We start from the raw sequence: 24602 nt of genomic DNA, 5'->3' as shown, positions 1-24602 counted from the left end.
ACTTTACCTGAAGGCGAGTAAAGGGACAGGAGCGATGCTGGAGGGTGTCTGCCTATACTATGACCTTTACTGCCATAAACCTATCCTTCAGCAACAGTGAACAGCCCAATCAAGAGTAACCTTCACTCAGGACACACACTGATAAATGTGAGCCAAAGAGGTCTCCCACTGCAGATATTTAAGACTTGAACTCAGTTCCCTGGGGAAGAGGGTTCCACCCCTCCCACTCACCAGAAAAAGCAACTGAAGCAAGAGTGGGGCAGGGGGAAAATAACAGAACAACTTTTTTTTATCTGGGATGACTGAAGTAAAAAAATTCGAGGTGGTTCCATCCCCACATAGTGGTGGTGTTTAGTGCTTTACAATCATCTGAATTCAGCAGAAAGGAGTGTCCACCAGAGAGCAGCAGAGATAAGGCAACATGTAGAGGGTGTGGGAAGTGGAGGGGCATTGCTCCCTGCACCCCTCACCAGTGGGGTCTCTGACCCTGTACTCTCTGTTCCCATCATCACATTGACAGAACGGTTGAACTTGAACACAGCAAACTTGGCAGGTGATGCTTCAGCAAGGGATGAGTCCATCACCTGTGACAGTTCACACACGGTACAAACTGAAAGGAAACAGGCACAGTCAAGTGTTAAGTATCCCCTATTCACATCTGTTACCCCATAAGCCTGACATATCTTTGCCCTCCCCTTTTTTGTTCTAATCCTCAGCTCTCCCTACCCCAGCTGTACCTCAGCCTTACCTTTTAACTGTTACTCTGCTTTCTTTAGCTTTTCTTTTCTTGGCACAAGTGCTCTGCGGATGTAAGGCAACGTGAGGAATAAAGTGAGGAATAGTATGTGGCCTACAAAATAAATAGATGTATACACCTGTGGGGGGGGGAGAGAGGGAGTTAGTGGCTACTTCACATGCTGATCTTTTTCCCCCTCAGCCCCCCTAGTCTTTCTGCCTTTTTCAAGGCTCTTGTGTACCTTGACCCACTTGTCCCAGGCAAAAAGGCAGAATGGTACCAGTGAATAACCCATGAACATCCAGTGGATAGCTTGCTGTAGCACATAGTAGAGAGGCTTCAGGATCGTTATGGAGGCCCAGGCCCTCAGAACAGGAGCGTCCTGCATGAGGTCCATGACCTGACAAAAAAAGGAAAGAGTAGTCAGTATGATATTCCTACTGTAACTTGGCATCTACAACCATTATGCACAAGGCCTGTGCATTCAATAATCTAAGAATTGGGATCTGTGCTCTTGCAGTGTTCTCAGATTGCAGACAGTTAAATGACTGAAAAAAGTTCAGTCGAGTTTTAATGTGAACTCTGAAGAGAACGACAGCTCTTGTTTACAGCTAATCACAGGCTATGTTTACAATAGAAAGGTTTGGTAACAAGTGCTGTCGAAGTGCAAAAGTCACTAAAAGTGAAAACCAGTCAAACCAATTTTTCTGCCTCCCATTTTCTGCTAGTACCCTGTGGTTAGAGAAAGCAAAGCAATGTGGGTAAACATCTCTCAGTGCAGTGTTGTGGTAAAGCAGAGCTGATCCCTGTGCTTCTTGGGATTCCCTCATAGGTTTGTGAGCTTTCCATGTTAAGGAATGGCAGCAGTAGAACAGAAGCACTCCAATGAATTGTTCTTTGTTTGTTCCCCAAAGGGGGCAGCTCACTCAGTTGTCAGACAGTTCCTGGAGTTTGAAAGGGGAGGGGTGCATACCTCCAGGGCAAAAAAAGAACACAAAACACTGAGGACAGCCATCTGAGCCATCTCCTTTTTTGAGGCATAAGCGATCTTGCACAAAAGAGGGTTTTTTTTGCGCAAAACAGACCTGTCTACCCTGTTACTTTTTGTGCAAGAAGTTTTTGTGCAAAAACAATCGGCAGAGAATATGCAAATGACAGCACAAATGCTAATGAGCGCTCCATTGGCATTCTCTGTGCCAGCAAAAACTTGCAGTGTAGACAGCCATTGTGGGATACTGGCAGAAGCTAGTTCTCAATAGAACAGAGTCCACACTAGCTCTTTTTTGACAATAAACGGAGGGGAAAAAGATAAATCTTTCACTGGAGTGGAAGTTTTTTGTTGCCAGAAAACGGACACAAGTTGCATTACAGCGTAAATGCTCTCACTGTTTTGTCACCAAAAAGCAGTTTTTGGCAAGAATGTGTACCAGCAAAGACAAGCCCATAATTAACACCTGCAATTAAGCCAAAATTCATACATTAATTTTTAAATGCATTAATGGCATAGCTAGGGACACAGTGGAAGGCATTGAGTGTGTAGGGTGGGGGCTGAATGTCAGTTCCAGAATTGCAAGCTGGGACCAGGCAGGAGCAGCTTCAGTCTCAACCCATAGCTTTGTGGGGGAAGTAGAGATGGTGCAGATCCAGCCCATAACTTCCTGAGGGAGGTGGTGGTGGGAAGCTGTAACCCAAACTCCCCATCCCTGACCCTCAATTTGAAAACATAGAATCCCCCACAAATTGAAGTAAATTATATTGTAATATTGGTTAACAGTGTGATTAAAGCTAGGATTAATCACAAGTTTTTAAATCACTCGACAGCTTTACTATAAACTAACTTTCACTGTTGATAGTTTTAACAGATGCATCCAGACCACATGCTTGTAAGCTTCTCAGGTGCCAAGTGCCACAGGGTATGTCTATACTACAGAAGCAAAATGCAGGACAATGTAGCACTTTAAAGACTAACAAGATGGTTTATTAGATGATGAGCTTTCGTGGGCCAGACCCACTTCCTCAGATCAAATAGTGGAAGAAAATAGTCACAGCCATATATACCAAAGGATACAATTAAAAAAATGAACACATATGAAAAGGACAAATCACATTTCAGAACAGGAGACAGATGCGGGGGGGGGAGGGAGGAGGAAGGTAAGTGTCTGTGAATTGATGATATTAGAAGTGGGGAGAGTGGGATGTTTGTGAGCTAATGGTATTAGAGGTGATAATTGGGGAATCCTGGTACCTTCCCTTGCAACAAACCCCGTTGCCAGCTTTGTCCACATATTCATTCTGCTGATACCATTATTGGACCTAACCGAGTTATAAGATCAAGAACACATATTCCTGCGCATCCAGAAATATAATCTATGCTATCATGTGCCGAAAGTGTCCGTCTGCTATGTACATTGGACAAACATCTCAGACACTTCGCGAAAGGATTAATGCCCACAAAACAGATATCAGATAAGATCACAAAGAAAAACCAGTTTCTTGCCATTTTAACCCAAAAGGACACTCTCTCAATGACTTAACCACCTGCATTCTGCTACAAAGACCTTTTACATCTGCACTTGAAAGGGAATCCTCTGAACTGTCATTCATGTTAAAATTCGACACTCAAAAGGAATGAACAAACATTCAAACTATCTTACCCATTACCAAGATAGCTTCCCCAATTATCACCTCTAATACCATTAGCTCACAAACATCCCACTCTCCCCACCTCTAATATTGTCAATTCACAGACACTTTCCTTCCTTCCTTCCCCCCCCCCCGCATCCCCCTCCTGTTCTGAAATGTGATTTGTCCTTTTCATATGTGTTCATTTTTTTAATTGTATCCTTTGGTATATATGGTTGTGACTGTTTTCTTCCACTATTTGATCTGAGGAAGTGGGTCTGGCCCACGAAAGCTGATCATCTAATAAACCATCTTGTTAGTCTTTAAAGTGCTACATTGTCCTGCATTTTGCTTCAGCTACACCAGACTAACACGGCTACATTTCTATCACTATTCTATACTACAGAGTTTTTTTTGAAAGACTGCTGTTTTTCCGAAAAAACTTCAATTGCATCCACACTGCAATCACATTCTTCCGAAAGAAAATCGAAAGAATAGAGGGGATTTTCCGACATTGGTAATCCTCATTCTATGAGGAAGAAGCCATTCGACGGGGAAGAGGGAGTTCTTTCGAAAGAAGAGGAAAGAAAGCACAGGTGCTCTGGTGGCCACTTGGTCCACAGTAATTACAGCTTAAGTGCGAGATAACATCCACACGGAATGGTCACTATCTTTTGAAAAAGTAGATCGCTTTTTCAATGTACTTTTGCAGTGTGGATGCTCTCTTTTGGAAGAAGTTTTTCCAGAAGATTTTTTCTGAAAGAAGCCTGCATTCTAGACATAGCCTCAAATACCTTCTACCCATATGCCAAATTGGTTTCCTCTCTGACATCATCTATGACGGAATTATGGATTGTGTACACACATGCCAGGAGCCCACTTAAGAGCAACGATATGATATAAAATGCAGATACACAAGGAACCAAGGTGAGAATAATTTTTTAAAAATAGATTTTTAAAATTTTAATCAGATTTTGATTTTTTTTAAAATTAATAAAATACTAAATTTTTAAAATTAAATACAGCAGTTACAATTAAATCTCATCACAAACATGCTATACATGCACTAATAGACTCATAAAAATGAACTGATGGCTCTAGTCTGTCCAGCCTAAATACTAGCTCTTGCTTCTTGAAAATTCTGGGCTTTCAATTTCTGTTTTCAGCATACTAAAAAGTAATATGTGCAAAGAAAAGCACAAGCTGGATAGGACTGTTTTTATTTCTGTGCTTATGTGGTGGTGGACCATGGCCAAGCACAGAAGAGGAGTTAAGACATCGTTTTAAAGACAGACACGCAATATATAGGAAAGGACAGAGGCAGCATAGAAAGGAACAGTGGAGTTGACAAGAAAGAAAAGGGAAGACATTCAGCACACACAGAGCTTCCTATATTCTCCCATAGTTTTTCTATAGCAAAAGTGTCATGGCTTCTCAGCATAAGAATGACCATCTGGGAATATTTTGATGCAATTTGTTCCTTGAGTAAAAAAGAAAATGTGTTAAGTGTAAGCATTGCAAGAAGAACATAAGAGCGGCCATACCAGATTAGACCCATCTAGCGTAGTGTCCTGTCTGCCAACAGTGGCCAATGCCAGAGGGATTGAACAGAACAGGTGATCAAGTGATCTCTCCCCTGTTGCCCATTCCCAGCTTCTCACAAACAGGCAAGGGACACTATTCCAACTCATCCTGGCTAACAGCCATTGATGGGCCTATCCTCTATAAACTTATCTAGTTCTTTTTTGAACTCTGTTAAAAGTCTGCAGGGTCTAGCTGCCAGAATGAAACATCATAAAGAAACTGCTTATTGGGAGAAAATGATGTGGATGAAGGTGTGGATATGGCTGAGTGAATCAACTTAAATAATTTACTTTGCCATCATTCTTCAAGACTCTACACCTTTCAGTGTAAGTGTGATTTAACAGACTCCCAAGGTGTTTGGTATGTTGGACATTGCTAGAAAAAAATAGTTTAGTTCAGTTAATCCTTATGGCTTGTTTAATTAGTTAACTAGGTTTAGAATCTGTCACTCAAAGTTGCAATAAGAGAAATTTAGAGTTGCCAGTTTTATATTACATAGTACATGCCCCTTGTTTTGGAACATCATGGTCACAGACCACAATGGTGATGCTATAAATCTATTCTCTATTTTACTTCAGCATAATCCAACTTTTCCAAGGGAACCCAATTCTGTACTTGTTTTCTCAAAAAATAAAAGTGCCAGTGAGTTCAATGGTGCTAACTCCAAAATTAAGGGAACTCTAAGCATAGTCAGTCTTAGCTTTTTGGTAACTTGATTTAAATCAGTAATTTAAATCACCATGATTTAAAAATCAATGCACCCTGCAAGGAACAGGTCAGTTTCATATATAAATATAGATACAGTTTCCAGTGTAGTAGTTTCTCAGAGCTGCCACAGACTCCTAAGTCTTTAGAACCCACAGGGCTTGGCTATCACAAGCCACCTCCCTGCTAACATATTGGACACAGCATACCTGTCTCTCAACGATGACTATGAGGAACTCCATTTGGAAGCACACCAAGTAGCCAGAGTGCAGCCCATGCCACACAGCCAGGAAGAACAGGGTTAATGCCTGTGACAGCAGCTTGTTACCCAAGAACTTCAGCCGTTTGAAGAAGTAACTGGAGCCAAGAAGAGAAACTTAATGCAGTTCTGACTGATTAGCTCCTTTCCTCTCTGCACATTGGGGACATGGGTTCTGGGAGATGGAAAGCCTCTGTTTGCCTTCAGTGGGATAAGAGCAGAGCTATTCCTGCTGCCTAGTCAATATGTCTCAGCCCTGCACTAGAGAGATCCTGGATAATGGGGTACTTGCTGAGAGCACTCAAGTGCTGGGGCAAGTGTATGCTTTGCATGACTGAGCACTTACCCAAGTGGGAACTGGACCATATAATTTAAAGGGACCACCGAATGGCCATGAGATGGGAAAAACTTTCCATCACAACTGCTCTGGGGCATGACAGAACCAGTGCGCTAGAGACAAAAGGCTTCATGCTCCATTCTCAACATCCCTACCCCAGCAAGCCCCCCTACTTCTGGCCTGGGCCTAAACTGAGACTGGTGTTCTGACCGTGAAAGGAACCCCTGCTCACCGCGCCATCCAGGCGTTGGTGTTGATGTTGAAGGAAGCAATGGTCCCTGTGAAGAAGGGTGTTGTCTCGAATAACCAAATCTTCATGTTGGCACAAGCATCCCACTTTGGTTTGCCACTCATATCCTGGCCATTGTACCCAAGGCCAACAAGGATGCAGACGCCTTCCTGTGAGAAACTACACAAATCAGGGAAAAGCAGCATCTACTGGGCAGTTATAGAACTCCCCCGCCCCTGCAATGGCACAGTGCCTACTGTTGGGAATGGCAAAAGTAAGCAGCTACAAGTTGTCTCTCTGCTAGCTAGGAAGGGAGGACTGGGTAGCAGCAGGATACTTTCACCTTCCTTGTCTGGCTATTACGTCTCCCTCCCCATAATGTCACAACTCAAGTGGATGGTAAAATATGAAATTTCAAGAGTTTTCCCTTATTCCACAAAGAGTTTGGTGTTCACTGAATCACCATTTTCTGATTAACCTCTTCTGTCAAAACATTTCCAATCAGCTCTTTGCCACAGCAGCCCTTCTGAAGGAGGGCTGATCAGAGGAGCTATACGGTTCCTTGTTTGTATGCATTTGTCCTACTCAAGTTAAAGGTGGAGGTTTTTACAGGGCACATCCCCCTTCTGGACTCACCGTGACAAGCCAGCAGGTGACATATTTGTAGAGTATCACTTTGCCCCAAATCAATATGTAGAAGCAGCGGAACCAAAAAGGCTGTTCCTACAGAGATACAAAGGGAATTCAGAAGGAAAAAAATAGTGGTCAATAACTGTCAAAGGGTTATATTTGCGCTTTTGCAGAACATCTACTGCAATCCTAGGGCAGCAATCCAGTAGAAGGATTCACATTCACGATTTTGGAATACCCAAGAGCCTGGGTACCCTAAACATCAAGCAAGTCAGCAGTACTGAGACACAGACAGCATTATTAAGTCTGAGCACGTGAAATCTCACTTCTCTAATCTGATCTAGTGTTTAGAGGAGAGAGACTCAATTTTATATGGCTAATAATAGGTAAACTCCTGTAATCCAACTATTTTATAGCCAAATGCCACCTGGGGCAGTAACATCATAACCATTTCAGAAGCATTTTAGAGTTAATATTTTTATTTAAAAAATGAAAGTCATTATTTGTTCATAGTTATGTAGCAAAACTGATGAATGTTAGGGAGAAATCAGCCACACCTCCAAGGATCTCAAAAAACTAGATCAGTTTCAAACTCAAGTGAGTTAACCTGAAGAGTGAGCTGGACCTACTGAGTAAAGTCACTACTAAGGATGTAAAATCCCATTTAATCAGTTAACCAATTAAACATGTTTAACCAGTTAACCAGTTAAATGGGGATGGGCATGGGGCCACTCCAGCCCAGCTAGACTGGAGTCTCCTGCCACAGACGGAGACTGCTCTGGCCAGGCTGGAAAGCCACTTGTGGCGCAGTGGGCTGCTTAGTCTGGGTTAGGGGCTCAGTATGGGCTGTTCTGGCTGGGCTTGGGTGCCCTCTCATCCTCCACAGCGCAACGGGCCTGGTTGGGCTGGAGCAGCACCCTGTCTGTGTCGGGCATGGGGCTTCTCCAGCCAAGCTGGGTCACCGGATAACCACTGACATCCCGAGTCACTTTTATTTTGTTTTTAAAGCAACAACATTGACAAACAAGCAGGAGCTAGAGTGGAGCCTTCATTGTTGCGTTGGCATTCAGGAATGCTTACTTTGTGAAGTCTTGAAAATAAATGGTTCATGATTTCTTCTTTACCTTTTTTAAATATAAAAAATCCTTGGATACTATATGCAAATAACTTTGTTATGTAATTATTAAAGGCTAATCGTTAAAAGATCAGGAAATATAGTTAACAGAAACAGGACTGCACTAAGTTTCTTGTTCAATTTATAACTAAATATTCATGTTCATCATTAAATGCAAGCCCACAGGCATGCAGTGCTGCTGAATTACTGAGGGAGAGGGAGAGGATTGCTTAACATTTGCAGTTACTGACTTTTTATTGATATTTAACTAGACAATCCTTAAAAGTCCTTCCATTTAGTTTTCTAGTTTTACAATTCCTGACTTGAGTAGCTACCTCCATGAATAGATTAGTTCCTACAAATTTAACTGCTAAGACTAGTACTTACCAGGTATGCATCAGAGATGAGGTATTCATCAGAGACATATGGGCTCAACAGGGCATAAGTTACCAGAAAGAAGAGGCCTAGGATAAGGCGCTTGACAGCAGGCACAAGGCTGAGAAAGGGAAAAGAAAGGAGATCAAATGTTGGAAAGAAATTCAAGACTTCCAAATTGAACAACATCTAAAAACCGAAGTGGAGATGAGGGCTCAGACAGAGCTGAAGGAGGATCTACTTCAGTAACAATCCCCACCAGAAACTGGAATCAAGACCTCACCAGAGTTCTTGGGCTGGGTCGCACTGGGTTTTGCAGAGTCAAAACAAAACAACAGACAAGAACAGTGCTAAGGAGGGCATTGTCTTGTGGCAAGTTTGCAGGGAGTCTTCGAAGCTGCATCCCCCTGAGAGTCAGTATTGACCGCAGAGCTTCAATGTGGTGCTAGATACAGCAGGGACTGATGTGAATATCTTGATAAAGGGTTCTGGAGCTCTCATGAGGAAGGGAGCCAGAGTGGTTCTGGTTACCTGTTGGGTCTCTGGCCTGGAACATCAGTCTTCTCACCCCTTGCCAGTTTCTGATAGTCTGTCATGGAGAACTGGGGCCCCACCATGAAGGCACCATAGAAATAGGAGAAACCTGAGACCTCCAGTAAGGTAGGAACTCCACGGACTGCAAACTGCTTCTGCTCATCGGTCAGGACTTCCTACATCAAAGGGAGCAATGTTAACATTGCTCTAGACCAGGCTTTCCCAAACGTTTTCAGTCACGGAGCCCCTACAAGGTCTTCAAAATTTGGCAGAGCCCTTAAAATATTGTGATTTTTAATTCAATAGATACCCAAATAATAAGACAAAGTTTTGGAATTCTATTTTTATTTTTTACAATTTCTCCCCCCCCCGAAAACTATCAGAAAATTAGTAACAAAAAGATCATACAAATGTCATTAGTTTTTTCTCATGGAGCCGCTACACCCATTGTATGGAGCCCTAAACCCTCCCTAAACTAATCCTGGATGTAACAACCCAATCCATTATCCTCCCGGTTTGAGCTATCAACTGCTGCACTCAAAGTATTCACCGGTTCATTTATTCCTATGGATATAAGCTTCCGGCCCCTCAACAGTATCTTCATTAAACATCCAGTCAAGGGAATTCATGCTCTTGGCTGATCCCTCAACAAGGGGAACTGCACGCCTCTCTCCAGGATGCCAAGTGCGATAATAGCTACACCCCTAGTCTCCTCTAGTCTGCAGTGGCATGCACACACTCTAACTCATACATAGCTCCGCTGCTGAGTTTCACACTTTCCAGCAAGAGGATACATTCCTGGAGGCACAAGCCCATTATACTACTCACTAATTTTATTGCTTGGAATTCTCCTTGGAAGTCTCAACTGAACCTTATTCTCAGGGGCAAAGGACAGGTCATCTACAGGGATAGGCACGCTTCGCGACTGAAGAGGGGAGAACAGCTATGAGACTGAACCAAATGAAAGGAGCACAGGAACTATTACCCAGTGTTGAGCTATCTGTCAGACTGGGGAGTGGAAGGACCCCTATGGGGTCTTATGGGAACCAGAAGCCCATAGGAATGGATTTTATGAGCTGCGATTATTATTGTCCCAGATAATCCCTTTTCACTCTGGGGTTTATGACCCTCCCTTCTATATGCACACATGCACCCTCCTAGTGGTGGTTTTGCTAAACCGGGGATTTAACTCTTTGACTGTCTCCCCAGAACTTGACTTCTCTGGCCTCCAACTCACAGAAAAGAAGTGGGGGGAGAAGAAAGATAGGGCTTCACTCACCAAATCCTTCCCTCCATCATAATAATCGATGGCCAAGCCTAGAGACAGAGAAAGAAAAGAATTATGCTGAAACCATCTTTGGAGGGATATATTGAACCACAAAGAATGTAAACACCTCTCACTTTTGGGGCAGGATGAGGGAAAGTACGGACAGTGTGTGTTAAGTGAACGGAAAAGTTGCATCACTTACCAATCAGCTTGAGAGTCAAGACACAGTGTGGCATGGTCCACTTAATGTCATAATTCTCTGTGGCAGTGAAGTAATAACCAGCCATAAGGTATGTCTGAAAGAGACCATGGTATGAATTACTCAGGCTGACTAGTCCAGCAAAACTTTTTTTATCCCCTCCAAGCTCATTATTCGAAAATAAAGAATTGAGCAGCAGCGGCAGGCTTCCCACTATAGATGAATGCAGAAAAGAACATGGCACTTACTACTTGAAAGCAGAAGGTGGTCAAGACAGCAGTTACCGTACGGCCCATTAGCCTTAGTATGAGGAACTGGATCAGGATGCACAGCAGGGAGTGTGTGAACTGCATCCCTGTAGAGAGAGATGGACTGGGAATTGATCAACACAGCAGATCCTCACCACTGGTTCTCAAACTGCAGCGAGCTCTGAATCAAGCAGCATATTTCTCCCCATGTCCCTCTTACCAAAGTTGAAGTAGGCAATTGAGAGCCCCGTGAGGGTGTTGAACAGGTGAATGAGGTAGACCTCCTTCTGGAAGAGGAAATAGCGCTGGAACAAGGCAAAAGGGTATCCTGGGTAGGGGAAAAGACAGGAATATAACTTAGTGCAGACAGGAAAAGAGGTTTATACCATACATCACCAAGCCATAATCCTTTGGTGCCCATTAGTGAGTATGTGTGTTTCTGGGCTTTGTAGTCCCTCTCTCCAGTAGCCCAAGAATTAAGTTTGCCTCAGCTTTTGTAATCTGAATTCAGCATTATGATACAGTCTTTAATTACATAATCATATACTATTATTTCCACAGGATTCCTTCCTCATTTAGTGCAGAGGCTGAATAGTACTCATTTGAATAGGCAGTTATTCAATGTTTTGTTTTCTCATTGTCCAATGTGAGGCTTTACGATTTATTTACTTCACACTATTAAAATCCTGCTCTGAAGACAAATTATTAATTTCCTCGTGGATTTTTCTGCAGCACTTTTCATAATAGTATAGCTTCACAAATGTTAATTTATCGTCACAACACCCTTAGAAGGTGATATGATTTTTATCTGCATTGTACAGAAGGGAAACTGGAGGTGCAAGATTAAGGGTGAAAAGTTTCCACTATTTTTAGATGCCCAATTTCAAATGCAAGGCATTTTTTTTCCAGAGTAATTAGCATTATCTAGCACTTAACTGTATCACACTGACTTCAGCTGCAGCTACAAGGCAGCAACATTCCCCACCTTGCTGTTGCTAATACAGAGGCAGCATGGGGGTGGGGAATGCAAGTAGTCAACTTAACGACCTGATAAGATGAGGCTTATTGGGTAGTCAACTACTCGACTACCTAATCTGAGGAATATAAAATTAGCTACTATCTGTCAAAAGTCTTGTTTAAGTAACTTGTCTACTATCACACAAAAATTCTGTGGTAGAGACAGGAACAAATTCAAGTCTCCAGGGCAGCATTCAACTGCCTTAATTATGAGGTAGGGGACCTATAGACAACAACCACCTTAACTACATAACCCTGCTTCATCTTCAGTGTCCCATACAAAATGTACCATGGAGCCTTGAGGGAATGGATCATGCTCACTGAGGATGGAATATTTGGAGAGTTTAGATGTTAAGCTCTGCAAATCTCCACTGAAAACATGCAAACGGGTATTTCAGAGACTTATAAACTTGGCCAAATTTGGACATATTTTCACAGGGACAGCAAAAGGCTGTCTGCCACTGGACATGTATTTCAATCCCTGTTCCAAAGAATGGGGATACTAGGGGTGTGTCTAAACTACATGGCTCCATTGATGGAGCCATGTAGATTAGGCTGATCGGCAGAGGGAAATGAAGCCGCGATCACGGCTTCATTTAAATTTAAATGGCTGTCGTGCTGAGCCAACAAACAGCTGATCAGCTGTTTGTCGGCTCAGCGCGCTAGTCTGGACGCTCCCGCGCCGACTTGAAAGCCCTTTATTGACCTCCCCATTATGCCTCGTAGGATGAGGTTTACCGGGGAGGTCGATAAAGGGCTTTCATATTGACAGGGGAGCGTCCAGATTGCCCCGATTATTTAAATCGCGGCTTCATTTCCCTTTGCTGAACAAACAAATCTACATGGCTCCGTCGACGGAGCCATGTAGTCTAGACGTACCCCAGGATTGTTCAAAGAAAATGTCTCAAGGATTTAAAAAAAAAAAAAAAAAAAAAAAGGGGGAAATATTGTTTTCCTCCTTTAACATAATTTTCAGAAACAGATGAACAATTTTGGAGGAAACTTCTGCCTTCCGCCCTTTAAAAAAAAAAAAAATTTAGCCTGAGGTTGACACCCAAAGAGAAATTTCAAAGTTATAGGCAACTAAAAACAAAATATTATATTGGGAACTGTCAGGCATCCCTAATAATTCCTATTGCTCTTGGCTCCACCATTAATTACTGGGCTGACAAGTTTACAAATTTGTGGTATTTGTAGTAAGTTGAGGTCAGTAACATGGAGTCAGCAGGCCTAAATAGAGGCCTATAACATGAAAACAGCAACAGGCCTGCAATCTAGTGAGCAAGACTTTGGTTCAGTAACAGGAGCCAAGAAAGGGGCCCTATTGCTAACTGTGCGATTGTGTAAGTTAAGTCGAGCATGGAAGGACACGGGGAGGCACTGGGTACAGACTGTAAGCCAAAGGGGAGTAATGGAACATCTTAATAAGAAATGTCTTGGTACAAAAACTCCCTAAAAACTAATGCACATACCAACCTAGGTTCAGGACCAGGTCGGAATTGACAGTATGAAGGATAGTAAGTAAGTCCCCCTTCCATAAGGTGAGGGGTGGTAACTAGGCAACAGAGGGTGGTAACCTGGTGCGTAAAGAAATGATGTAAGTTGTTTGTACCTGTCTATAAAAGGACACCGCAGAGGGTGCTCTCCAGCCGACCTTGGGGGGGGCGCACTAGGCGCCTGAACGGCAGGTGTCATTGCCTAAACTTACAGAGTGCACAGTAGCTTAACTTTGACTAACTGCTGTTAATATCTGTTATATGGCAATAGGCCTGCCTGTTGTTGGTACCTTGTCAACGCGGGCCATAGTGCCCAGTGGTGTAATACTGTACTGATCTCTGTTACCAACTGGTAGAGCTTCGCATTTGACAATAAACCTGCTCAATTGATTTCAAACCTTGCCTGCATCTGTCGTTTCCGGGGCCTCTCAGAGATCGCTTGTGTTGACCCAAGTGCACGGGGTCTAACACTCTAGATAAAGGAAGTATCGATTATTACGCACGCAGCCGAAAGTTTAACAACGGAGTAGAGGTCCTGTCAGGAGCGCGCCAGGACAACCCTGACCAGACGACGCTGACACTGACAGTCCAGACCACCGAAGGTACCGAGGTACGAAAACACCGAGGTACGACAGTATTCAGAGGAATAAACATACTTGCCAGAGTCCAACACAGAAAATGAAGACACACCAGCCCGGTCCAGAGGCAAACAACTGCTTAAAATGGGGCTCTCCACTATGAACTAGGGATGTAAGCGTATGTCTACACTACCCTCCTAGTTTGAACTAGGAGGGTAATGTAGGCATACCGCACTTGCACATGAAGCCCGGGATTTGAATTTCCCGGGCTTCATTTGCATAAGCAGGGAGCCGCCAGTTTTAAAACCCCGCTGGTTCGAACCCCGTGCAGCGCGGCTACATGGGGCACGAACTAGGTAGTTCGAACTAGGCTTCCTAGTTCGAACTACCGTTACTCCTCATTTCACGAGGAGTAACAGTAGTTCACGGGGTTCGAACCAGCGGGGTTTTAAAACTGGCGGCTCCCCGCTTATGCAAATGAAGCCCGGGAAATTCAAATCCCGGGCTTCATTTGCAAGTGTGGTATGCCTACATTACCCCGCTAGTTCGAACTAGCGGGGTAGTGTAGACATACCCTAAGAGACTAGTCAACTATCTGATAAGCAGAAGCTTATCAGATAGTCAACTAGTGATATAAATAGTCACTTCCCCCACCCTTGCTGTCTAGATCAGAGAGAGAGGCAGCGGGGGGGAGGGGAGGGAAGAGGAGGGAGGGAACAGGAGCCAGCACTCTGGGGGAGCCAGCTTAAAAGGTGGTTCCCCCAAGCACCATCTCCACATGGAGGTAGAGGCACAGCAGGAAATGGTGCGACTGGGGACTGAAGAGGTCTCTGCTTGCGCTGCCTCTGTTGCGATTCTGCTTTTGAAATGTACAATCCCCGCAGGGAGCATGGGGCTAGCAGGGGATCCCTGTTGGCCCCATGCTCCCTGCAGGGCTTCCTTTTGAAATGTACAAGAGCCCTACTGACGCTCTTGTACATTTCAAAGGCTGAGTCGAGGTAGGGAGTGCCCCCTGCTTGCCTCAGACCTTGAAATGCACAAGAGCCCTAATGGGGCTTCTGTACATTCAAAAGGGAGCATGGGACCTGTGGGGGACCCCCTCAGTCTTTGAAATGTACAAGAGCATTGGCGGGGCTTTTGTATATCTCAAAGGCAGAAGCTAGTGTGGGGCCAGTGGGGGACTTCCCCACTGGCCCCCCACTCCCTGCAGTGCCTGAGTTTTTGAAATATACAAGAGTCCTTGCTACAGTTCAAAGGTGGAGGCGCCCTTATAGACTAATTGAATAGTCTATAGAAATCCCATTGACTATAAGATTAGTTAATTAATCTAAATTTAACATTCCTACTATGAACATATTTCCTGAGGCTCAGCTACACATCCGATCATGCTGATATTGATAAGAGTTACAGCTTCTTGCTTCTCTTTGCAGACACAGTCCCATTGGTCAGGAAGTGGGTGAGGAACATCTGTATGCATGATTACATTACATTAATGCCACCGCTTATTATAGTCTCATCTTCTCTCTACTTAGAAGTAAAGTTATTTCCAACGTCATATAGGTCCCATTTAAGAATGACCTAAACTGCTGACCTGGCCCTATTTATAGGCTATTAATAATAATTAGATACAATTGTCAGTACCTTAGTTGACAGTCAGTTCCACTATTAAGGTCATTTAGAATAAATATAGTTGGGCACCAACTTCTAAAATGAGTGCTAACTTTTTTATTTTGATTAAAACACTTCATAATTTTGGGGGAAGTTACACAGCGTTCTTCATACACAAGATGTGCAAGTGCAAAACACAATCCCAGTTATAGAGCTGTGACCAATGACTCCACCATGTACTGAGTATCTTACTGTTACATTCTGAACGGCTCATGGGGAAACTATACTCCTCTTTATGAAGACTGCTATTTTTGTCTTTGAAGTTCTTGCTCCTGCATTCTCCTTTTCTCCCTCATCTTTGGGCTTGGCTACACTGAGATTAAAATTATATCTGTTACAATGAGGGGGAGCAGACAGCCTGTGCAATTTGGCCCCTGTACAATTTGGGAAAAGCAGCTCCATGTTCCCGGAAGGGGCAGGGCCTCAAGTAGATGAGGCGGTACTGGGAGCAGCCAGTCCTCCATGCTGCCAAAGTGTGGTATGCTCCACTCCTGCCCTCAGAACTACATAAAAGTGTGTTGTGCAGTGCTCCAATAGCAATTTTAAAAACCTGAGGCTCTGCTCCCCCATCAGTGGGTCTGGTTGCAATTCACACTTTTTGGTTTTTGGCACAAATCTGTGTGGATACACATTCCAAAATAAGAATGCCCACTCAAGACTCATACTGACATTACATAGCTATTTCAATTCCTCTGTCTGTGCTGCAGAGGTGGGTGGGGAGACTTTTCATGCTGCGCTCCCCCCCCCCCCCCAGCATAATTTCTCAGTTCTCACTGTCCAGTTTCTGGACAATAGCTAAGAGACCGTGCTGGGTGCAGGGATAGCATATGAAGCCTCTCCACCCTGTGCGCCATGCAAAGAGCCACAGGGAGCAGCCAGCTGCTTTGAGTGGCATAGAGCTGTTCTGTGCCTCAGGCAGGCCACATGCCACATTAAAAGGCTTGATGGGTCACATCTGGCCCGTGGGCTGTCTCTCACACACCCCATTCTAAAAGATATGCTCTAGTTCCATCATGAACTAGGTGCAAGAATTTCTGGATGATGCCATTTGACCTGAATTATGCAGGTCAGATTAGACTCAAGAGAATCACAGTAGTCCAAGTCAATGTTAAAATCTACAACTTTAGCTGCTTCTCCTTCAAAGCAGAACTACACATGTTAGTCAGCAAGAGATATCGGGCCATCTCAGCGGCTCATTTTGAAGCCTTTTCTTCACTTCTCATATAAAAGCTTGTAATGGTGCCAAAGGGACTCAGCAGAGTCCTGGTAGATGCAGGCATAGTTGACAAAAATCTGTGTATACTTGGCTCCTCATAATCAGCCATATGCATGCTTACCAGGAATGCATGTAACAATGCACAGTTGGGAAGTTTTGGCACTGCATAGTGGGGCAGAAATGAGTTGCCCAGGGGTGACAGGAAGCCAAGGGTCAACTTCCAAGTGTGTATTCCATAATGTTATCTATATCCCACAATCTTCATGCCTTTTTTCCCCAAAATCCCAACTCATGCTTGCGGTCTACCATTTGTGATAGAAATATGGATCATGCACAGCTCTACATCACCATCATGAATGTTGGAAGCACAATACACATGATTCTGCAGTATCAGTAAGGACCATGAGAATTTCTCAGGACAGAATGCTATGAGATGTGTCAAAAAACAATTAAAGGCTGATGATGGCATTGATGGAACAGCTGCATTTAGTGAAGTGCTACTTCTGGGCCTGAGAAATGAGCACAGACTGATGGGATCACTTTGTAATGCAGCCTTGGGATGACTAGCAGTGATTGCAGAACTTTTGGCCTTAGCCCTGTAGTAGAGAATGCAAAAAGAGCTGTGATACTGAAGAAATTAGTGGTGATCACCCTGTGGAAATTTGTAATATCAGATCTGATTGCAACTGCTCAGCTGAGAATCAAAGTGGGAAAATCCACTAGATGGGCCATTATCATGAAAGTGTGGGAGACCATTAATCTCTTCCTTCTATGAAGGAGTGAGAGTTTTGGCAATATGCAGGACACAATGAATGAATCTGCTGCAATGGGTTTCCGAACAGCAGCAGGACATTTATCCCTATTTTGCACCAGACCACATTACCACAGAATAATAATAATAAAATAAAAATAATAATAATACATAAAAAAGACTACTTTTTTGGCTATACAAGTGTTTGTGGATCACTGGATACACTTCCCTGATATCAATGAGCTGATCAAGAAAAGTGCAGGATCTCTCTCTCTCCTCCTCTTCCTCTGCCCCCCCCCCAAGCAGGAACTCTTTCCTAACCAGCAGATTGCCATTGGGAATGCTGAAATGCCAACAGTAATCCTGGGGACCACAACCTACTACTTGCTACCCTGGTTCATGAAGCTGTAAAATGGATGTCATGGATCCACAGGTCTGATGCTTCTGCACAGCTCTGGAACAGTCCCTGAGAGGACCCTTTGATAGTTGTTCACCCCTCAGTCAGGTTCCGCCCCCCCACCCAGGAGGCTTCACAACCTCATGAACTTGAACTCTAGGAGTGTTCAGTACCCCTGCTTACTCCGTCAGCTCTCCTCAGTGAGTCCACTTGATTTGGACACTGGGAAGGCAAGCACACTTCCTTCGACTGGAATGACTCTTAGCCAGCATTGTTAAAACAGGAAAGTTTATTACAGGTCTGGAACACAGCACAGAACATACTTAGCTAATACACAACAGAAAAGTTACAGCTGACTATCCAGAGTACAGGGCTCTCTCCTCCTTTGAATGGCCCACACTACCCACAACTGGTTCCTTCTCTGTTCCACTGACCTGTTTTACCCCAGGAAACAGAACACCTGGCTACCAATCTTAAAACTTTATTCTCCAACAGGTCACAGCCAGCTGCTTCCTGCAGAGGGTGTCAACATCCTGTGGTCATTAGTTGCTAAGCATCAGATGTTTGACCACTGGAGTAGCCATTGTGTGCTGAGACTCTGCCAAGAGTAAACAGCCCTTTCCACCACCCATTTAAAAATGTAGCAGACAAGGGAAACTGAAGAATAGTATTCATATACAATATTATGAACAGTATTCTATACTATGAACAGTATTCATACACAACATTAAGACAACTCATCACTTCATCACACTGGCCCCCTTGACAGCACCAAGGAGAGATTTAACTATGGGCTCAGCAGGTACAGAACAGTTGAATGTGTTTTTGTAGATCAAAGGGATGCTGGCACTGTTTAATAGCAAGACTGGAACGCAGCAAGACAAAATTCCAATGGTTATAGCAAAGGCTAAGGTTTTGTCACAAGCTTATAGAATCTGACTTCCAGGCGCCTCTGCCTTTTTCCACTTGAGCCACAGAGCAACAGGACTGGAACCATCAGCTGGTACAGTCTCTCCACAAATCCCTGCCATCACAGGAGGCATGGGCAGGGAGGGATCCTGGAGCTCCAGCAGCTGTGGGTATTGAACCCTCCTACCTCCCCGTTTTGTCATAGTTATTTTCATTAAGTCAGGGACAGGTCACAAACTTCTGTAAATATTTGTTATTGTCTGTAGTCTATCCCTGACTTTTACTAAAAATAACCATGACAACCTTAGCATTAGTTATAGCTGCTTGCTGTGTCCTGCATATCATCTTTGGAGCAAAGGGAGAAAAGTTTCCACTAGGGTTAAGGGCAGAGGTAGAGCTGCTACCTACTGAGTTTGAACAGCCAGACACAAAGGCTATAAAAAGAACATAACATGGAGCTCAGAAAGACCACTTCAAGAGTGAGTCACAGTAATGTGTTCTTAACAGGCCACAAAAGAGCAAAACCTGGTAGAACTGTGTGGTGCTTGGTATAGATGTATGAATGTAATTCTGTCAATGCACCTATTAATTTTGTTTATGACTGATCCTATGAGTTGTGTGACACTGTGTAGTAACTGTGCTTTAAGAATTGCTAAGTACTCAGCAATATACATTGCGAACTGAAAGATGAATTATGTTCTAAATTATACCAAATCAGTGCAAACTAGGGATGTGACTGGCTAACTAGTGGAGACTGGAGCAGCTGTCATGGGTAGGGGGCTGCTCCAGCCAGGTCAGGTGCACCCACAGGTAGGTGTGCTCCAGCCCGGCTGGAGCAGCCCCATCCATGACAGGCACACCGCAGGCAGAGGGGGCTGCTTTAGCTCAGCCTCCCCGTCCATGCTGCTTCAAACTGATTAACCAGTTAAACATTACATTTAACCAGTTAACCAATTAAATAGGATTTTACATCCCTAGTGTAAACCCCCTTGCCAAAGAATGCAATTTTAAAACAAACACATTAAATATTTTATAAAATTTAATAAATTAACAGAACAGAACTTATGAAGGGGAAAGAACATTCATGTCCATTTCAGTTACACAGACCAACTGTGGCTTTCATAGATCACTACATATGAATCTGTGATTGTCTTTAAAGTACTGCAGGATAGAGTTGTAGGGGTAGTGCAGCAGCTCCTGATGCCATATGAAATGTGTGGGGGGGGGGGGCAAAGGGTGCAGGGATGTTTGATAATGGAGTTCTCAATGGGCTGCTGAGGAAAGTGAGCCCAGAAACTGTTGAGCCTGTAGGTCCATCAGCACCTGCAGTATCTGAGATTGCTGCCTGAAAAGCCCCATTATGTCCTGGTGCATTTCACTCTCCTTTACCAGCTGAGACTCCTGGGCCCCTCCTCTCCATTCTTCCTTTCTCTAGGCTAACTGCAATGTTGACCCTCTAGGCCCTTTGCTCATGCTCTGTTGCAGCACTGGCATGCAGGATCTCACTAACAGGTCATCTTCTTTCTTTATCTGGCTCAGGTGTTCCAGAGGTGCGATGCGGAAAGCTGCAAGGATGCAGTGGTAGCAGCTGTAGAGAAAACATGAAGAGGTACTATAGTCAGTCAAGATGGTTACAACAGAAAGCAAAACTTAGATTCAGATTTCTCCCCTTCCCTTGCACTTCTAAAGTGTTAAACAAGTTAAGTTTATGGACATTTCTGCTTCAGAGTTCTTGACCCCCAAGTGCCATTCACAGCACCAGCCATGAAAGAATGACCACCATGCATGAAGGAAATGAGAAGAGATTTCCTTGGCTCGATGAAACCATGAGTTTAGGGCAATGTTCCTCAAAGTGAGCCACTGGCCTGCTTTGTTTCCTTTAGAGTCCGTAGCCTCATACCTCCCACTGATGCTGGTTCGTTGTTTCCAGCCAAGTAGAGCTGTAGGAAGCTGCATAGCCTGGGCTGCCATTTCCTATGGCTCCCCTTGGCTGGACATGGCGAACCAGTGCCAATGGGAGCTGTGAGGCTCCGTGGCTATGGCCCCTTTAGGTAAATACTGTGGTGCAGGTCCGCTAGCAGCTTTCCCAAAGCAGCCCATGGCCTTCTTTTGAGAAACACTGGTTTAGGGCAATGGTATAGAATACTGGCACCATTTTCCACAGGCAGTGGTGATTTTTGCTGATCTCACTCCAGAGGGTAAGAAAGGCAGTAAGCTGATGGCATTCCAAAGCCACTCAGGCCCACATGCTGCTAGTCTGTGTACTACAATGGTGACTGATGAAATTATTGCTGCGTTGCAAGCAAAGTATTCTACTGCAGAGGAGAAATACGATTGCTTCCTTAGAAGCCTTTGGGAGAAGATTACAGAGTACCTCAGTGAAAGTTTATTTAAGATCTCTCCAGAGGATTCAAGGGACATTCCAGTATACACAAACTGCTCCACATGGTCCTCCCTGCCTACAGACAACAACACTGTTGTACCACTACTACTTCTAGTTTGGATAAATCAATGCAAAGTTGATAGCTGTGTCCTGTTAAATTGGGGGCACAATCACTGTAGTGGGAAATAAAATTTACACTTACCTGAGATTCCTTCCCCTGCATTGGGTTCATTTGTGCTTGATTGCCAAGACTGACTAGACTGCAGTGAAGTCTCAAACAGGTCCTGGCTCATGGCACAATTGGGACTTTCCAGGTGCAGACTCCTCCATCCTCTTTGCTGTTCAGACCAGGGTCCTGAGTATTGACAGTAGTGTGCAGGGCTGTGGTGGTTCTACCAAGTATCGTATACAGCTCTTTGTATAAGTGGCAGGTCTGCAACTCAACACTATATTGACTGTTGGCCTCCCTGGCCTTCTGATATGCCTGCCACAACTCCCTCACTTTCACGAGGCATCTGTTTCTGGTCTCAATCTTCTTCACGCCCTAAATAAGCCCCTCAGAGATGTCAGCATTTCTACAACTCAACCATAGCTGTACTTGCACAGCCTCTTCTCCCCATAACCTTAGGGGATCCAATATATCTATGCCAAGCAAGGGCATATATGGAGCATGCAGCCAATGTGGTGCACACAACAATGGGGGATGCTAACCCAGACAGCCGTGAAAACAAATTTGTGGGGCCTTGTGCACTGTGTGACACTTGAATAGTGGACCAACATCAGACATTATGGGATATCTGCTAGACTAGGACTGCACTTATGCAACACCCATTGTGGCCCTATGCTGCTCAGAAAGGCAGTGTTACTATGTCAATGGGAAACAAAATTAAGTGTAGACACACACACACACACACACACACACACACACACACAACTAGATCAAGGCAAGGTGGCTTATATATCTGTTTAACTTTGCGGTGTAGGCCAGGCCCCCAGATCAAAACTGGTTACAGTACTTACATATCACTTCTAACCATGAATAAAAAACTATATGCAGCAAACACTAATTTTCACACATGGAAATGGAGATCAACAGGGCAAAAAGGCCACTAGAACAGTGTTTCTCAACCAGTGGTAAGAGTACCCTTGGGGTACTTGAGAGAAATCTGGGGGGAGAGGAGGGGGGGTGTATGTCAATATTAAATAAAAAATTCAGTTTTCTCCAAATTTCAGTTAAGTTTTACAGCACTTGAAATTTTTGGGTGTAAAAAGTACAAAAATAATAATCGCCTTTGCAGCTACGATTAAGTAGTTTAAACAAATGTGTTGCAACTGTAGAAAAAAAATTGTGTGTCTGAAATCTGTAGGTACTGAGGTACTTTTTAAATTTTTTTAAAAGGGGTACTTTATAAAAAGAGGTTGAGAAACACTGCATTAGATTACTAGCCTGTTGAGTTCCTGCTTGCTAATATCAGCATTTTCAAGGAACTCTAGTTTTCACTGGTTTAAAACAATGCCTTTTGTTAAATCAATAGTTAAGACAAAGCAACTTTATTTAGCAGCAGCAATAGCCACTCAGGCTGGAAGAGCGAAAGGGATACAACTTAAATAGATCCTATTATCCAACCGTTCCAAGTTCACAAAATCCAAGAAACTTCAAGTTCACATCTTTTGTCTATGAAAATTCTTCTTTGGTCCCATACCACTGCTAGGGACACTCAATCATTGCATATGTAGCATATACAGATCAGCTGACGCTATTCTCTGTGGTGTACATTGATCTTAACAGTGATTTAATTCTGCAACAGTTTCTATTCTAGATGAAGCATTGGGGGTGTGTCCAAGCTATTAACTAATAAACATTCCTCATTATCTCACCCACCTGGTAGTTACTGGAATGATATCAGTTCAGGGCATCCTTCTAATAGGGTGCCTATGCCTTAGCAGGGAACTAGCTACACCCAGCTAAGCAGAAATGCTTCTCTAGAGATGTTCAGCACAGAGGCACATGTGTGTGCCCATCCAGATATAAGATAGACCATGTGTAATTTATGGTACATGTGACACTTAGCACTTACATACAGTACCAAGGCTTTAAAGTATACTGCAGACAAGGTACTTTAACTTCAAAATCCCTCAATATAGATATATTCACCCTTGTTTTATAGATGGGAAAACTGCAGCATAGGGAGCTAAGGGACCTGCTCAAAGTTGCACAATACAGGGACAAAGCAGGGAATGGAAAAAAAAAAGTCCTGAGTTTTACATCCCCTGCACAGTCACCCAGGCAAAACTATTTTATCTCTATGTCCACATAGGTTTTCCAATGTAAAGTGTTCTGAAGAATGGTGTTTCCAGTCTCACAGCTTCTTCCACCACAGAGTGAGGGCACCCAACACCACTTTTCATTCCCTTTATCTCATTCCTTTTAGTTACATTAGTTTCTGTGATGAATGAGAGTGTATTTGCTTAGTAGAGGTTTAGGCCCTTCAGCTATTTGTCAGCTACCAACCTCTCATGTCACAACTTCGAGAAAGCTAGGGAAACAGACTTCTTTGAACCCGTGTGTGACTCTTCCAGCCACCCACAGCACCTCCCCGAGCACCCTCCAGTTTGCCAAATATCTTTCCAGAACTGAGAGTCCAGCTCAAGGCAGCATCGCAGGTGGGACTGCCTCAGAAGCACACAAGGCAGGCCTCTCTTGTTGCTCTCTCCCCAGCGAGAAAGCCCTTGGGATTCGTTACCACCTCGGCCCCTCTGGATGCCCAGGTGCCTAGGGCCCGCCCGGGGCTGTCTCTCCGACACTGCACGTGGCGCTCCCGTCCAGCCCGGGATGTGACCCGCGGCGAACGTGCCGCTGCGCCACGCGGGGGCCTCCCCACGCCCCGCTGGGTCGGTGCAGCCAGGCGGCTACTGGCCCCGCGGCTCAGCCACACGAGCCGCGCTGCAGCCCCGGCGCGCTCAGGGGATGCGCAGCCGCCAGGGGGCCCGGCGCCCGCGAGACCTTCCCCCCCCGCAGCCCCTTCGCCCCCGCCCGGCGCCGGCCCCCCCTTACCCAGGAAGATGGAGACGATGAGGCGCATCGCTTGCTCGGAGGAGCCCAGCGCCTCCGCGGCCTGGGCCAGGTACAGACCGGCCGCCGCCATGTTCTCCCGGGCCGCCCGGCCGGACCCGCCGCCGCTCCCGGAACCCGGCAGCTACCGCAGCCGCCGGCGCGGCCCCCTCACCTAGGACACTCCCCCTCGATAGCCATTGGCTGCGCCGCTCCTGCCGCGCTCCTCGCGCCGCCTCCCATTGGCTAGTGTGCGGCAGCGGGGCAGGGTCCAAAGCTAACTGAGGCAAAGGTTA

The 24602-nt window shown here is 44.6% G+C and overlaps 1 protein-coding gene across 1 annotated transcript; it reads right to left on the bottom strand.

Moving 5' to 3' along the window:
- Positions 1-266: 266 nt before the first annotated feature.
- On the bottom strand, positions 267-24602 carry LPCAT3 (lysophosphatidylcholine acyltransferase 3). Its single transcript, XM_075903575.2, has 13 exons — positions 24310-24602; positions 11060-11167; positions 10840-10946; positions 10595-10688; positions 10405-10442; positions 9123-9301; positions 8604-8712; positions 7109-7195; positions 6476-6642; positions 5857-6004; positions 978-1136; positions 749-875; positions 267-610 (listed from the first exon to the last, which is right to left on the bottom strand). Exons 1-12 carry the CDS (start codon positions 24398-24400, stop codon positions 759-761), a joined length of 1404 nt encoding a protein of 467 aa, XP_075759690.1. The 5' UTR covers positions 24401-24602; the 3' UTR covers positions 267-610; positions 749-758.

The sequence above is a fragment of the Pelodiscus sinensis genome, chromosome 1, assembly GCF_052426305.1.
Source record: "Pelodiscus sinensis isolate ZL-2025 chromosome 1, ASM5242630v1, whole genome shotgun sequence".
Lineage (NCBI taxonomy): Eukaryota > Metazoa > Chordata > Testudines > Trionychidae > Pelodiscus > Pelodiscus sinensis.
This window is presented reverse-complemented; position numbering and strand designations above follow the sequence as displayed.